Here is a 14,118-nt window from a genome sequence, read left to right as displayed (position 1 = left end):
AGCATTTTTGATACACTTCCTAAATCTGTTAAGATGATCAATATTGTGACAATATCATGTATATTTTTGCATTTGATAATATATAAAATAACATCAACTTTCTGCCCTGTTGTGTGCTTACAATTGTGTGTGATTTTATGTGTGTTGTAATTTTAAACTTTTGGGTTTTCTAAATATTTGTTATCCAGCTGCCCCAGTCTTCTTGACAGAGCTACAAAGTCAGGATGTTCCAGACGGTTATCCAGTCAGCTTTGATTGTGTTGTGATTGGCAAGCCCCCTCCCACCGTTCGCTGGTATAAGGATGGAAAACTGCTGGAGGAGAATGACCATTACATGATCAATGAAGACCAGGAAGGCTGCCACCAACTCATCATTACCACTGTGCTGCCCACTGACATGGGCGTCTATCGTTGCACAGCTGAAAACAGCAGCGGCATTGCAGCCACTAAGGCTGAACTCAGAGTTGACAGTGAGTTAAGCTTTTGCCTGGCAAAGCCATATCTTTCTCTCTTTTCTGCTACACATTAAACCAACATCTGGGTGCAGACAAAAATGTCCTCACATTGAGAAAGTATGCAAGCACACACTGACACACAAATTGTCCCAGATTTTATGTATAATGTACATCAATCTTTTCCGTCAGTGTCTTGCAGCTCAGATTATGACACTGCCGCTGATGCCACTGAGACATCTTCCTATGTCAGTGCCAAGGGCTACATGTCCAGGTGAATTTACTGTTACATGGTACAAAATATTGATAATTATCTTTCATAATATAAATAAATACTGAATTCTTGAGGTGTACTGTTCTGTTCTCCTTGAACAGGGAAACAGAGACATTTGAGTCTGTAGCTGAAGATGATCAGCTGCCACAAGTTGTGGAGGAGCTTCATGATGTTCATGTCAGTCCAGGTGCACCTATTGCTAAGATGCAGCTCAGACTAAAGGGTACGTCATCTGAGGCAACCAAATAACAGCTTATTGTAACAGTCATATAAATGAAGTAAAGACACAGGCAGTTGCCTATGAAAATGTTGTTACTGAAGTACCTTTTGTCTTCCAAGGCTTCCCCAAACCCAGAGTCTACTGGTTCAAAGATAGCCACCCTCTGCGACCTTCAGAAAGGATTATGTTGCTGTCAAAGAGAGATGTTCATAGCTTGGAGATCCTGGAGGTGAAGAGAGAGGATATGGGGGAGTACTCTGCTTACATCAGCAATGCGGCTGGTTCTGCTTACTCCTCTGCCCGACTGATAGTTCTGAGTATGTTAACGCCTGAATAGTCGCCTTTTCACGTTTTTTTTTAGATAATAACTTGCAGTCAAGATGTTTAGAGTAACTGTGTTTTTTTAACAGGTCCTGGGGAGATTATGCCACAAGATAAACGCGGTAATTTGATATTTATCCTCCAAACTTGGCACAATTAACTACTTTAGTTTATAAGATAGTATATTATAAGTGACTATGCTTTTGTTTTACACCATATCTTCACAGACCCCAAGGAGCCCCTGGTGCCACCCCGCTTCATTGAAAGGTTCAGCAACAGGAAGGTGAAACAAGGAGCCAGCATCACTCTGTCTGTCAAAGTGGAAGGTTTGTGATTGTTTTAAAATCTGTTACACCTTCAGTAACCTGGGGAGATCCTAAATGTGTGTTTTATCTGGTGTTAAAAACTCTCAATCCTCCCCTTTTCTTTTTAAGGATCTCCCACTCCCATGGTCTCCTGGCTCAAGGAGGAATCAATGGAAGATGTCCTGTGGATCAAGCCTGATACCAAGGGATACAAAATAGCAAGCTCAGGGTGCCAGCACAGTCTCATATTGATGGACGTGGGCACAGAATACACTGGCGCCTACACCTGTATTGCCACAAATAGGGCAGGACAGTCCATCTGCACTGCCCACCTTGAGGTTGATGACAGTAAGGAAAGCAAAGACATCTAGGCGGTTTTTATTGAAAATATATTGACCTTTGAGTATCTTCATAAACACTAACTAGAGTGAAAACCTCTTACCACCTTTAATTGTAATTGTATATATGCGTTTCCCCCCTTTTCCCTAGCACCACAACCAAAGAAAGAGTCCAAACCCTCAGAGTAAGTTTTTCTTTTAGATTTGAGATTCAGAGTAGCATTGCAGATTAAAAAAAAGATATGAGTATACAGTACATTTTGAATACATGCAAATATATAAAAATGTGATTTAATATTTAATTTTTCTCAGGGTTCTTGGGATTACAGTTAGTCCTCCAGAAGAGGAGGCTAGCCGGGGAATAGGTGAGAGATCACCTTATACCTGGCATATATTATTTATATATATATATTATTGTCTATGTTTATAATAACATAAATGTGTGTTCTGTCCTATTTTTGTGTGCCATAAGAGGGTAAAATGTCCTACTTAGGTGAAGTAGGCACAGAGGAATTCCTTATGAAACTCACCTCGCAGATCACTGAAATGGTATCAGCAAAGTTTACCCATGGTAAGTTTATGTTATGGACCGTTTATATTCTATTCACAGTTTAAAGTAATTCATAGCAAAAATATTGAGCAATGTTAGACTATGTCAGTTGATTAAGTTGTTAAGTGTTTCTATAAACCAAGCTTAAAGTAACATATTCAAGTCTGGTTTCAACCAAGATTAGGCAATGATTATGTTAGCAATTGACTACAGCCCCCATGAAGCTTAGACAGTGTGCCAGTGGTAGTAATTGGTTAAAGTAATGGGATATGCTGTTCAATAAATTGGTTGTTAAAATCTAGTGATCAGGACAGTAGTAGATTAGAATAAACAGTGAACACTCAATCTGCATGTTCAACTAATACCCCTACCTGGGGTACCCCTGGTGGTAGGATGTGATGAAATAGATTAACAGATTGTTTTAATCAGTGTGAAATGAGTCATATCACCATCATACTTACAGCAAGCTAACTGTGACCAGATAACATATGGTTGGTGATTTAAATGTTGTGAACGCCTTCACCCAGAGGATGACCCTTTCTCTTAAAATCACCTGTTGTTGTCTGTGGTTGGAATATAATCCTTTGCTAAGTTATAAAGAGTAGCCGTATACTGATACTGCAGTTGAATCATGAATGGCTTTGCTTGTCACTAATGCTGAAGATGCCAAACGTATGAAAAGAATCCACATGTTGGATACAGTGCTTCTGTGTTTTGTCACATGCCAGTCAGGTTTGGTGGAATTCTAGTGAGTTAATTCTGATTATTCAAGAATAGTAAAAGTGTTATTTTGTGAATATTTTAGCAATTAGGATTAAATTTCCTATTTAAGGTCCACACCAAACTTGACAAAGAAGTGTTCATTTCCTGCTTTTCTAGTGCTTGATTTTAGCGTGTTTTTGCTTTATGCACGAGTATATGACTTAAAACCTCTCATTGCTTCATACAGACATAATTTATTTACCACTTTTACATCCATCAGTTTAGCAACCCAACCAATTAAATGCTCATCCAATCATTAATTTGTTATTCAGACAGTTTACAGAATCACGAAGTGCTCCAGTGGATGAAATCTTGGCCCAAAACTACCAGTATGTATCCCAAGTGCATCAGCTTCACAATTAATATCTATTTTTCCATTGAGGTAATTTTGTAGCATTAGATTACTCAGCAGATGACTTGTGGAAGCAATTTTGACTTACATTTCCTTTTACATACAGAAAAAACATGTATTATATATTATGGTGGAGTCGCAACAGTTTTCTCTTGTTCAAAAGTCTTTTTCTCCTTTATAAACTCCTTATGCTTCTTCTGTCCTTTTTTTCCAAATGGGTTTCAAAATGAGTTTGAAATTTGTTTCACCAAATTATAGCTGGAATACATGCCCACAGACATACATGTATATGGAGAGCTCAGATAATAACTGTTATCTGTACTGTAGCTTTTCTTGCATGTTGTCCTAATACTAACATAGTCATAGTAAAGCATTTAGAATGAAATGATTGTTGTGGACTTTTCTCAAAACATATGTTATTGTTTAAGAGTAAAATCTAAAATGACATGCTTTGAGGAACATTACCAAATAAATAAAGCACCAGTAGATGCCAGCAGAGAGTTAGGCTTATTGTTTGAAATGGGATTTTGAGGAGACTGGTCCTACCCCAGCTCTGACAAACTAGCAGGAGTGGGTACTAATAACTGCTATCATATTAAAGCCAAAAACTGATTTCTTTTCATGTAAAGTATGATAATCCCTTCCTTGCTGGAACATCACGTTTTTATGGTACATATCAGTGTTAAGATAAAGAGATAGATTATTTTAATGGTACATTCTCTAGTTCTTTGCACCACTGACCTGTGTTCCTCTGACTTACTCCCTCCGCCATTGCTGCCCCAGCTTCATTACGTGTACCAGGTGCTGACAGTGACGACGAGACCAAGACCCCTTCTCCATCACCTCACCACGGTCGCTCTCGTCCTCCCTCCCTCATTGCTGACTCCTCCTCTGAGTCTGATGAGGGGGATGCCAGGGGGGAGGTGAGATATGAAAGTTCTCAGTGTGATATTTTGATGTCCAGAACTGTTTTACCATACACCTCAGTGTTTGCCTTGGTCATAGATATAGGGAAATCCCCCTAAAACAGGTATCACTTAAACATTTAATCTGGTAAGCACTTGAATGGTACATAAAAACAGAGACACCTGCACAATACGATGCAGTGCTGTACAATACTTTCAGTTCTGTGGTACAGATTATGCAAGAATAAGCAGCATTACAGCATACTGGTCCTGGATATATATAATGTTATTACAGCATTTTGTGAAACCATATGTTAGCTTCATTTTTTTTTCTTTTACAGATGTTTGACATCTATGTAGCAACGGCTGACTACAACCCCACCATAGCAAGCAAAGAATCCATCTCTCTAAAGGAGGGACAGTATGTTGAGGTTTTGGACTCAGCTCATCCACTCAAATGGTTAGTCCGGACCAAACCCACCAAAACTACACCATCTCGCCAAGGCTGGGTCTCACCTGCCTACCTGGACAAGAAACTCAAAGTATACTCATCCACCAACATACCATCTTAAATTTTATCAGCAGTATTAATTTGTTTTCTTGCGGCCTTTGAATATTTTAAAAGTAATAGTAAAAATATGTATTCTTCCAGCTCTCTGCTGATACGGGTGACCTTCCAGAAACAAGTGTAGAGGAAGTGTCTGAGGGTGAATACAAGAGGAAATTATTGTAAGTAAAGTTCATCTACACTCACCTTGCAAATACTGGAACTAAAGGATGTGTCATAACCAACTATTTCTTGTCCCTAGCCAACTGATCCAAGACCTGATAAAAAGTGAATCAGAGTTCGTAAGAGAGGTAGACTTCTTTACCACCCATCACATGAAGCATACAGACAGCCCCGATGCACCACCTGATGTCAGCAGCCAGAAGGACACCATATTCAGGAACATCGATGACATCAAGTCCTTCCATTGCAAGTGAGCTCACCTCTTGATGACTTGCTATTTTAGTCAGATATTTTAACAAAGAAATTAAAGAACATCTGTTTTCCACACAGCCGGAAAAGATTCTCCTTTCTGAAAAACGTCCTAAAAGATTTCCAGTGCATTCACTTTCCCACAATTATTGTTTTTAGGGCATTCCTCCCAAAATTGAACGACTGTGACACAGATGATGATGTAGCCATGTGCTTCCTGAAGAGCAAGGAGGGCTTTGAGAAGTACCTCCAGTATCTTGTTGGTCAGGGTCAGGCTGAATCTGCAGTCAGTGACAAGACTGTCCACCGCTTCTTCAAGGTAATGCCAGAACTGTTATTGCTGTACTGGGTGGGTTGTGCAGTGTGCAAGTAATTTGTTTTTCCCAGCTGTAATAGCTGGGCAGTGTGCAAGTAATTTGTTTTTCCAAGCTGTAATATCTTTGGTATCTTATTACTATATACTTATACTTTATGTGTTTGCTAACTTGTAAATACATCACCATTAGGCTGACTGTAGAATTAAGAATGTTCCTTTTATGACATTGTAGGAGTACACTGAGAAAGTGCAAGCCACTGCAGACCCTGGAGATCCCCCTGTACACAGCATCAACGCCTGCCTCCAACAACCGCTGGACAGGATTCAGAAGTATAAGGCCATCCTCAAGGTGACCGCTTTGACACACAATATGCACAAACTTGGATCACTTGCATATCTACTAGCAATTTTATCCCTAAATGTCTTCTCCGCCATCTTCAGGAGCTCATTCGAAACAAGGCAAGAAATGGCCAGAACTGCTGCCTACTGGAAGAAGCATACGCCATGGTGTCTGCACTCCCACAGCGCTCTGAGAATACACACCATGTCTCCATGATCGAGAACTATCCTGCCACGCTGGAAGTATTAGGAGAGCCAATTAGACAGGTAGATGGAGTTACTGAGGCATACCTGATTAGTACAGTGATTAGAGGCTTTGTTTGACTGTTTATGTATGTTGATTTATTTTTTTTCTTTTGAAATCAGGGACCCTTCCAAGTGTGGGAAGGGGCTCCAGGAATTAGGACGTCCTCTAGAGGTCACCACCGCCATGTCTTCCTGTTTAAGAACTACTGTATAATCTGCAAACCCAAGAGAGACAGCAACACTGATACACAAGCATATGTCTTTAAGAACATGATGAAGGCAAGACTTTTAATATAACACCTTATTTTTTCTTTTTAAAAATGTCTTCTTTACTGTCCTGATCTGCAGCCTAAATGGTCTTTTCTGTATTCTTCATCTTGTTGCAGTTGAATAACATTGATGTGAATGAGACAGTGGAGGGTGACGACCGTGCCTTTGAGATCTGGCACGAACGTGAGGACTCTGTGAGGAAATACACCCTGCAGGCCCGAACTGTTACCATCAAGAATTCATGGCTGAGAGACCTCAGAGAACTGCAGCAGCGATACAGCATGCCTGCATGGAGTGAGTGGAACAAACAACTGTTTCTGTATCTTATTCTCTCTTTTATCAATCAGAATGTATTTGAATATTTTTACACTTAACCTTTAATAATCTAAACATAATAATATCCTTTTACAGGTCCTCCTGACTTTGATGAAATTCTGGCAAACTGCACAGCAGAGCTGGGACAGACAGTTAAGTTGGCCTGCAAAGCGACTGGAGTACCCAAACCTACAGTCACTTGGTACAAGGGTACGTCATCTGCACCACCTTTTTAGGCTATTTGCTCTATTGTACAGTATAAAGACTAATAGGAGTAATGCTACATGCCCTTAACCAGAGACTAACTTCAGCATGCAAACAGCATCTGAGACCAAATGTTTTTCATCAATGCACTGATTACTTGTTCAATGTAGATGGGCGTGCTGTGGAGGCAGATCCTCATCACATTATCATTGAGGACCCTGATGGTTCCTGCACACTGATCTTGGATAACATGACAGCAGATGATTCTGGCCAGTACATGTGCTTTGCCACAAGCTCAGCTGGCAATGCCAGCACTCTTGGCAAGATCACTGTTCAAGGTAAGTGGCATACTGTGTGATCGTGTCCTAAAATACTGCTTTGATTCATAACTGCAGTGCAATGCAACAAAGAAAATTTACTTTTTGGAATTAAGTGATTTTTGTGAAGCCGATTTATTCTGTTAAAAGTTAGACAAGGGAGTGGTTTATTCAGCTGTTTCAGAGAACACTCCAGCACTCATGACTAATCTCTGTAGTGTTTAAACATGTATTATATTTTGATATATTTCTTGTAGTGCCGCCACGTTTTGTGAATAAAATGAGGAATGCTATATTTGTCGCTGGTGAGGATGGTCAATTCACCTGCGTCATACAGAGTGCCCCCAGCCCCAAGATCAGGTATGGACACAACAATTTTGCCGAACATTTGAATTTAATTCAGGAGGTCCCATCCAACTTCCGTTGCCCCATGTGTTAAGGTCTTCCTCTCTTCTCTGGCTTTGTGTATCTGTTTATGGTCAAGGTGGTTCAAGGACGGTAGGCTGCTGACTGACCAGGAAAAGTATCAGACCTACAGCGAGCTCCGTAGTGGGGTTCTGGTGTTGGTAATAAAAAACCTGACAGAGAGAGACCTGGGACACTATGAGTGTGAGGTAAAAAAAAACAGACTTGAATCACAAATGTTATTATAGTGTTATTTAAACTAATATTTAGAGGGGGTGGAGTATAAACATTGCCTGTGGGCAGAAATTCTGTGCAACTCTCAATCAATTTTATTTGGCTTTATAATTGTATTTAGACCCAAGAGTTGAAGTTAGCTGATTTCAATTAACAACAATCTTTAGGACTCTAAAAATATATTCCCTGCTTTTGCAGTTGTCTAACCGTCTGGGCAGTGCTAAATGTGCTGCTGATTTAGTTCCACCCTCTGCTGTGGCTCGCACTGGTGAGCAGGCCATCACTATTGAAGGTAGGAACACTTACTTTTTCCTTACTAAAGGAGACTCGGTTGACTCTTTGTATAATATGCATTTTTTTCAGGCTGAATAATATTGCTTTTAATACAGTTTATTAGTTAATGCATCTTATACTGTAGATCAGTGTTTCTCAACCCTTTTCCTTAAGCCCCTTTTCTGTCATTGAGTAAGCTGACGACTCCTGACTAAATCAGTATTCTGTATTCTGTATTTTGAACAATCATACATACTTATAAGGCTTCATTTTTGACAAATTCAGTATTTTCTTGTCCCTGGCGCATGCCCTTTTTTATATTTGCTCTTTGGTTGTTTCAACTTTAAAATAGTAGTCTTAACTTTAAAAAAAAATGCATTTAGTTTTCTGCAGAGAAATGAATGAAATTCTGAGATACAGGCTAAAAAGGTTTTCTTGCACTCCCTAAAATCAAGAAGGCCTCACGACCACCTGTGAGGCTTTGGTGATCCTTAGCTGGGGTCAAGAACCCTAGGGTGGGGAACTCAATTTTGTAGACTAAGCCTGTTATTTTGTTTATTAAATATAATTTATTCTGCTTCCTCCCAAAGTTACTGAGCAGGAGACAAGAATACCAAGGAAAACCATCATCATGTAAGTGTCTTACATGTTTTACTGCAGTAAGAAATGTTACTTAGACTATAGAAATAAATTGTCAACACCAGTAATCTTCAACGCTATTTGTTTCGGGATTGAATTTCCTCTAGTCGCTTGCCTTGTGATACAGATCCACTGAATGTTTTATTTTTGGCCTTGCTGTGTACGGCCCGCTAAAAGATAAAAAGGATGTGTGAATGTGCTTCTTTTCGTGGCCCCATATATGCATTGTTGTGTACTATTTAAAGCCTGAGTGCAAAAGGATTCTATCACAAGGATGATAAAAAGGATGGGCTGGCTTTAACAGGCAACTTCATTACTGCAGCTCCTCACACAGCATTGATAGATTTGCCTCCAACAGCTGTCTTACTGTGCTGTCTCTTTCTCTTTATGCCAGTGAGGAGACTATAACCACTGTGGTGAAGAACCCCCGCATGAGGAGGCACAGGTCCCCTGGCTTAACAGTTGCCGGAGCTCACCGCTCGGAGACCTCCACCCCAGAGCCCCCTGCAGCCAGGCTGAGGAGGATGCCCACTCCAAGAAAGACCACCATCCCGACCCTCTATGTTACCGAACCCGAGGGTGCTGGAGCCAGGGCCACGGAGAGCAAGCCCAGGTGGGTTGAGGTAGAGGAGGTTATTGAGTATAAGGTCAATAAATCCCCCAGGCTGCCCAGGAGGAGAGGCATCTCACCGGCAGGGTCTGAACGTGCAGCCGCTTCCTCCAGACCCAAAAGATCTCTGCTGGAAAACCCAAACACTAACAACTCCAACAACAAGCTGGTGGAGCAGGCCCAGCTGCAGGGAGACGTCAGCAGCCAGCCGCTCTCTTGGGAAGAAGAGGAGAGTAATGTCACCTCTGATTCTGTCACCGGAATCACCGGAGAGCCACATGAGCTCTCATCTGTCCTCACTCCAGCTGGGGAGGACAGCGAGGACCAGGATGATCAACAAACTGTCATCTTCGAACCCGATGATGAAGATGATGATCTTAACTCGTTCACAAAGCAGGAGCCGGAGCCTCAGATTCTGACGCAAGGAGGCCGCGTCCTAACCCTTGAAGACTTGGAGGATTATGTCCCAGAAGAAGGAGAGACCTACGGTTCCTCCAACACCCACAACCTTGCCGCAGAAAAGCCCTGTGAGATCTCTGTGCTCCAGAGGGAGATTGGGGGGTCCACAGTGGGACAGCCGGTGCTCCTCAACGTGGGCCGGCCTGTCGCGGCCCCGAGGCAGAGAGGCGGCTTCTTCAGTCGCTTCAGAGAGCATCTCTCCAGCAACCTTTTCTCATCTGCTGTCCCCCAAGCCAGCGGAGCCCGGTCCAGGACGGAAAGGCACGTCCCTATCCAAGTGAGCCACGCAAAGCTGGAAGTGAAGCCTTCATACTGTTCGGAGGTGCAGAGGGTCGAGGGTGGGCAGCAGAGCTTTAAAACCAAAGTGTCAACTCAGACCTACGGCTACACATCAGTGGGCAACCCAGTTACTCTTCAAATCAGTGATAACCTTTATCAGAACCAGTAGTAGCAAACTATTTTTATTTGGAACCACAAACCCTCTTAGTCTTAAATGGGGACATTTCTACTTAAATGAGACATATCCTGACCCGAAGTATATTTACTGCATTTGACAGACCATTCCATTTTAAAGCTGCCCATCAGAAAATAGGCTCATCCTTGTGAGTCTTTTTCTTGACAAATGGTTAGAGTCAGATGGTCTCTTAGAGTTGGAAAATGTAGGTATAGCTATGTAACTGTAAGTCAGTCCCAAACAGCTGTGTTACAACTGCTTTATGATGTATATTGTGTACAATATACATGGTGAACAGAATCCAATAAATTAATGTTTTAACTGATTTTACTGATTAACAATTTCATCGTCATTTTGTAGAGGAAAATCACGTTTCTCTTGAACCTCAAATCATGAACCATGACCCACCAATATTAACCAATCCAAGCATTATCCTCAGTGGAGACTCTTGCTATAAACATAAACAAATAATACAGTATATTTTGGTAGATATATTTTTTTGGTTTTACTTTTGTACCTTTAAGAAATGTTACCTTTTGCACTTTTGCAGTGCCTTGGATTCCTGGAGCAGCAAATGTTGGAGTTAATGACCATTAATGAGGTCATGTCTACATGTTTCTAGTCCAGTATTGCTATAAGTTCATTTAAATATTCAACACTGATTATGTAAAATTAACAACAGAACTTCGTTGACCATTGTGGTCCATGGGGTGTTGTTTAAATTTAATCAAAGATGTGCGGTCAAATTGTAGTCGGTTTGGCTAAAATCAAACATAAGTTCACTTCTACTTTGGTTGTTTGCGAATGATTTATTGTTTAGGTCAGACTGACAGCCTGTTTCACATCAGATCTCTGTATTTGACTGCATTTACATCATCTATTATTGTGAAACAGGTGTTTCTACCATTAATTGTGTATTGAATGTTATACTCAGCCTTTTAGACATTTTGTGTCTGTTAATGCAGTGCAATTACCTGGGAATTCACAGAATATCACAGGGATATTCATATGTAAGGGCTAGATATTTAAACGAGTGACTGCATGTATTTGCTTTTCCAAAGCAGATGTGTTTATCGAGAGTAACCAGATCTTCAATGTTGTATTGATTGCAAGAAAATGTTTATGCAAAGTACTTGAGCTCACAGAATTTACTACCTTGTCAATGCAATTTAAAAAGTGAGAATACACTAACTGTCCCCTTAAAGATTTGTGTGTTTGTGTTGTTTTTAAAAAGTCTTTTAGTCAGTTACAAGGATCCTGTTATGTATTAATATTAGAGCACTAACAGATTGTAATTGCTTGTACTGTACATGCGTAGTTTTTGAAAACATGTTTGAGTACTCAGTGTTAAATCTGAATTAAATAAATGTACCGCAAATAATAACTATGACCAGATTCTTTCACAACTCTTATTTATGCACACATACAAATAATTCTTCTTCCGGCATTGTATTATAACATATTTATTTAAGGTTTAACATATAACATTAACTGCTGGATGTTTAATGTACTTAAGGAATACATTATATTTTTCCACAACAAGCATATTATTATTATTATAAGAGCTGGTTAAGTGTTAAATGGCAAACCAGAGGACTGCATGCATCTCATTGAGTTTGATGTAACAATTAATTACTGTATTTAAGTGGAAAAAATTTTTAACATTTTGAAAAAGCACATACCAAATTACAGATGGGTCATAAATATTCTCTCTGTTTTCAAGTAAAAGGAGATGTGTGTGCTTCATCCTAAGCAATATAAAAAGTTAAACATGCAATTTATTTTTCCTTCAAAGTTAAAAATTACTGTTAGGAATCAAAACAGTCCGCTGTATGTCATTTTACTGTACAGGTGAAGCTGCAAAATGTTACATAATATAAAAGTTTTATAAATTTACAACTGGAAAATAAACAGTTGTTCTGTTATAACACAAAAAAAAAAAAGCTGTATTGTCAGCGACATTTTCTACTCTATCATGGGATTTAATCCTACTAGAGCACAACAGCAAATATAGTTATACAGCAAACCAAACTTTAATGGAGTTAGCACATTCTGTGGCAATTTACAAAAAGAAAAAAATATTTACCAGCACTGGAATAGTTTTATTATTATATCAACAGTATGGTTGACTTGCATGTACCCTTTGAAAGTAAACAGCCGCCATGTTATCTAGAAATCAGTTGTAGTGCTGATGAGGTTTCCCTCCTGAGCTAAACGTGTGCAGTGGTGCTGACATCAGACTTACTATGTCTGTCATCAGTACATTTCACGGTCTCTGTAAATGGATTTCGCCATCAACACAGTGTGACTGGTTGCACAACAAAAAAAAGGCAATAAGAATATCATAACTCGTTGCCTTTAACAATGATATGCAGAAAAATGCTTTGTCACACACTTGAAAGACCAGTTTATCCACACGATGGAATGAGTTATGTTACTTCCGATTTGTATTAGTCCAGGCTGGTGAGAGGACAAAGCTGCGAGCGGTGTATCTGTGTTCAGTAACAGAACACCCCTGCACACCATGCCAGTCACATATCAAGTAAGCATTATTGGAGTATATTGTTCTTCATACAATTGAAAATAAAAAAATATGGAAACTGCTTCCTGTCAGTAAAAAAAATGTTCCACTTTACAGCATGTTAACATTTGGTAATAACTACTTCTAAACACCGTGTAAAACCTACGTATATATGTATCCGCTAAGGGATGTCTGAGGTTCACAGACCGCCATCTGAGGGAATGTTCACGACTGGAATGGAGGTCTGTGCTTTTGGTGAGGAGTGGCTGGACACGACTAAAAAAAAAGAAAAGAGGTGCTGCTGTCTCCTACGAAGAAATGTTGATTTTCTTGACCTTATTGATTTCCTAGAAAGAGGAAGAAAAGCATTACAGGTAGGCAATTTTGGTCAAGAAATACGGACAATGGAACACATTTAAAAATTTAAAAAGGGAGACCACATAACGTTTGCTAAACAGCGACCACTGTGGCCACAAAAGGTAACTACAGGACTATGGCACATTGAATTTGCCTACAGTCAGTTGCTTTAAAGTTTATCTGTGACATGCTAAAATGAAGTGTAACAGGAGATCAAGTAGAGAAGTCATACAAACTTACTGATTAACAACTAATGATATTAATATATATACATATATATATACATATTAATTTAGCTAACATTAGCCACCATAAGCTGTTGGTTAGACCAGATCAAGTAAGACTGTAGCTAAAAACCCCTGGATGTATTAAAAAGAGTGCATTATGATTCTTATGACCATTTGCTATGCTGTGCCACTCTTAGATACTGTTGCTATGCCGTTACATACGTAGTTTACAACAAGGAGAGCAGATCTGTCACTCAAAATTCACAGTAAATTTAGAGACTACGGTTTTTCAGGGAAGGAGTTTAGCATCTGTCAATTCAGCTTTACATTGGTGAGTAGATTTTATTTTACTTCTTTTAAAATTGCTTTAATTGAAAACATTTTCATTCAGGGGCGGCTGTGGCTCAGAGGCAGAGCGGGTCGTCCCCCAATCAGAAGGTTGTTGGATCGATCCCTGGCTCCTCCTGCCACGTG

The 14,118-nt window shown here is 39.8% G+C and overlaps 2 protein-coding genes across 43 annotated transcripts in view; one reads left to right on the top strand and one right to left on the bottom strand.

The window, feature by feature from the left end:
• The window catches only part of obscnb (obscurin, cytoskeletal calmodulin and titin-interacting RhoGEF b), a 53,710-nt gene extending 41,781 nt beyond the window's left edge, over window positions 1-11,929 (top strand). For all 42 annotated transcript variants that reach the window (XM_035671089.1, XM_035671088.1, XM_035671086.1 and 39 more), the window contains 26 exons: window positions 189-470; window positions 645-726; window positions 828-949; window positions 1,066-1,263; window positions 1,357-1,389; window positions 1,495-1,593; window positions 1,702-1,920; window positions 2,062-2,095; window positions 2,223-2,275; window positions 2,383-2,481; window positions 4,358-4,497; window positions 4,821-5,021; window positions 5,132-5,208; window positions 5,289-5,459; window positions 5,618-5,777; window positions 6,007-6,123; window positions 6,216-6,380; window positions 6,480-6,638; window positions 6,746-6,923; window positions 7,041-7,154; window positions 7,319-7,486; window positions 7,723-7,825; window positions 7,950-8,079; window positions 8,303-8,396; window positions 8,968-9,010; window positions 9,411-11,929. In XM_035671089.1, the coding sequence (XP_035526982.1) occupies window positions 189-470; window positions 645-726; window positions 828-949; window positions 1,066-1,263; window positions 1,357-1,389; window positions 1,495-1,593; window positions 1,702-1,920; window positions 2,062-2,095; window positions 2,223-2,275; window positions 2,383-2,481; window positions 4,358-4,497; window positions 4,821-5,021; window positions 5,132-5,208; window positions 5,289-5,459; window positions 5,618-5,777; window positions 6,007-6,123; window positions 6,216-6,380; window positions 6,480-6,638; window positions 6,746-6,923; window positions 7,041-7,154; window positions 7,319-7,486; window positions 7,723-7,825; window positions 7,950-8,079; window positions 8,303-8,396; window positions 8,968-9,010; window positions 9,411-10,533 (4,364 nt within the window). In that variant the 3' untranslated portion in view covers window positions 10,534-11,929. The remainder of the gene's footprint in view (window positions 1-188; window positions 471-644; window positions 727-827; window positions 950-1,065; window positions 1,264-1,356; window positions 1,390-1,494; window positions 1,594-1,701; window positions 1,921-2,061; window positions 2,096-2,222; window positions 2,276-2,382; window positions 2,482-4,357; window positions 4,498-4,820; window positions 5,022-5,131; window positions 5,209-5,288; window positions 5,460-5,617; window positions 5,778-6,006; window positions 6,124-6,215; window positions 6,381-6,479; window positions 6,639-6,745; window positions 6,924-7,040; window positions 7,155-7,318; window positions 7,487-7,722; window positions 7,826-7,949; window positions 8,080-8,302; window positions 8,397-8,967; window positions 9,011-9,410) is intronic.
• Window positions 11,930-12,508: 579 nt separating this feature from the next.
• The window catches only part of guk1a (guanylate kinase 1a), a 6,788-nt gene continuing 5,178 nt past the window's right edge, over window positions 12,509-14,118 (bottom strand). The window contains exon 7 of the mRNA XM_035671121.1: window positions 12,509-13,407. Coding sequence (XP_035527014.1) covers window positions 13,369-13,407 — 39 coding nt within the window. The 3' untranslated portion in view covers window positions 12,509-13,368. The remainder of the gene's footprint in view (window positions 13,408-14,118) is intronic.

The sequence above is a fragment of the Morone saxatilis genome, unplaced genomic scaffold (genome assembly GCF_004916995.1).
Source record: "Morone saxatilis isolate NCDOM2014 unplaced genomic scaffold, NCSU_SB_2.0 Contig23, whole genome shotgun sequence".
In the NCBI taxonomy this organism is placed as follows: domain Eukaryota; kingdom Metazoa; phylum Chordata; class Actinopteri; family Moronidae; genus Morone; species Morone saxatilis.
The sequence above is the reverse complement of the archived record's forward strand: the minus strand, read 5'-3'. Positions and strand labels throughout refer to the sequence as shown.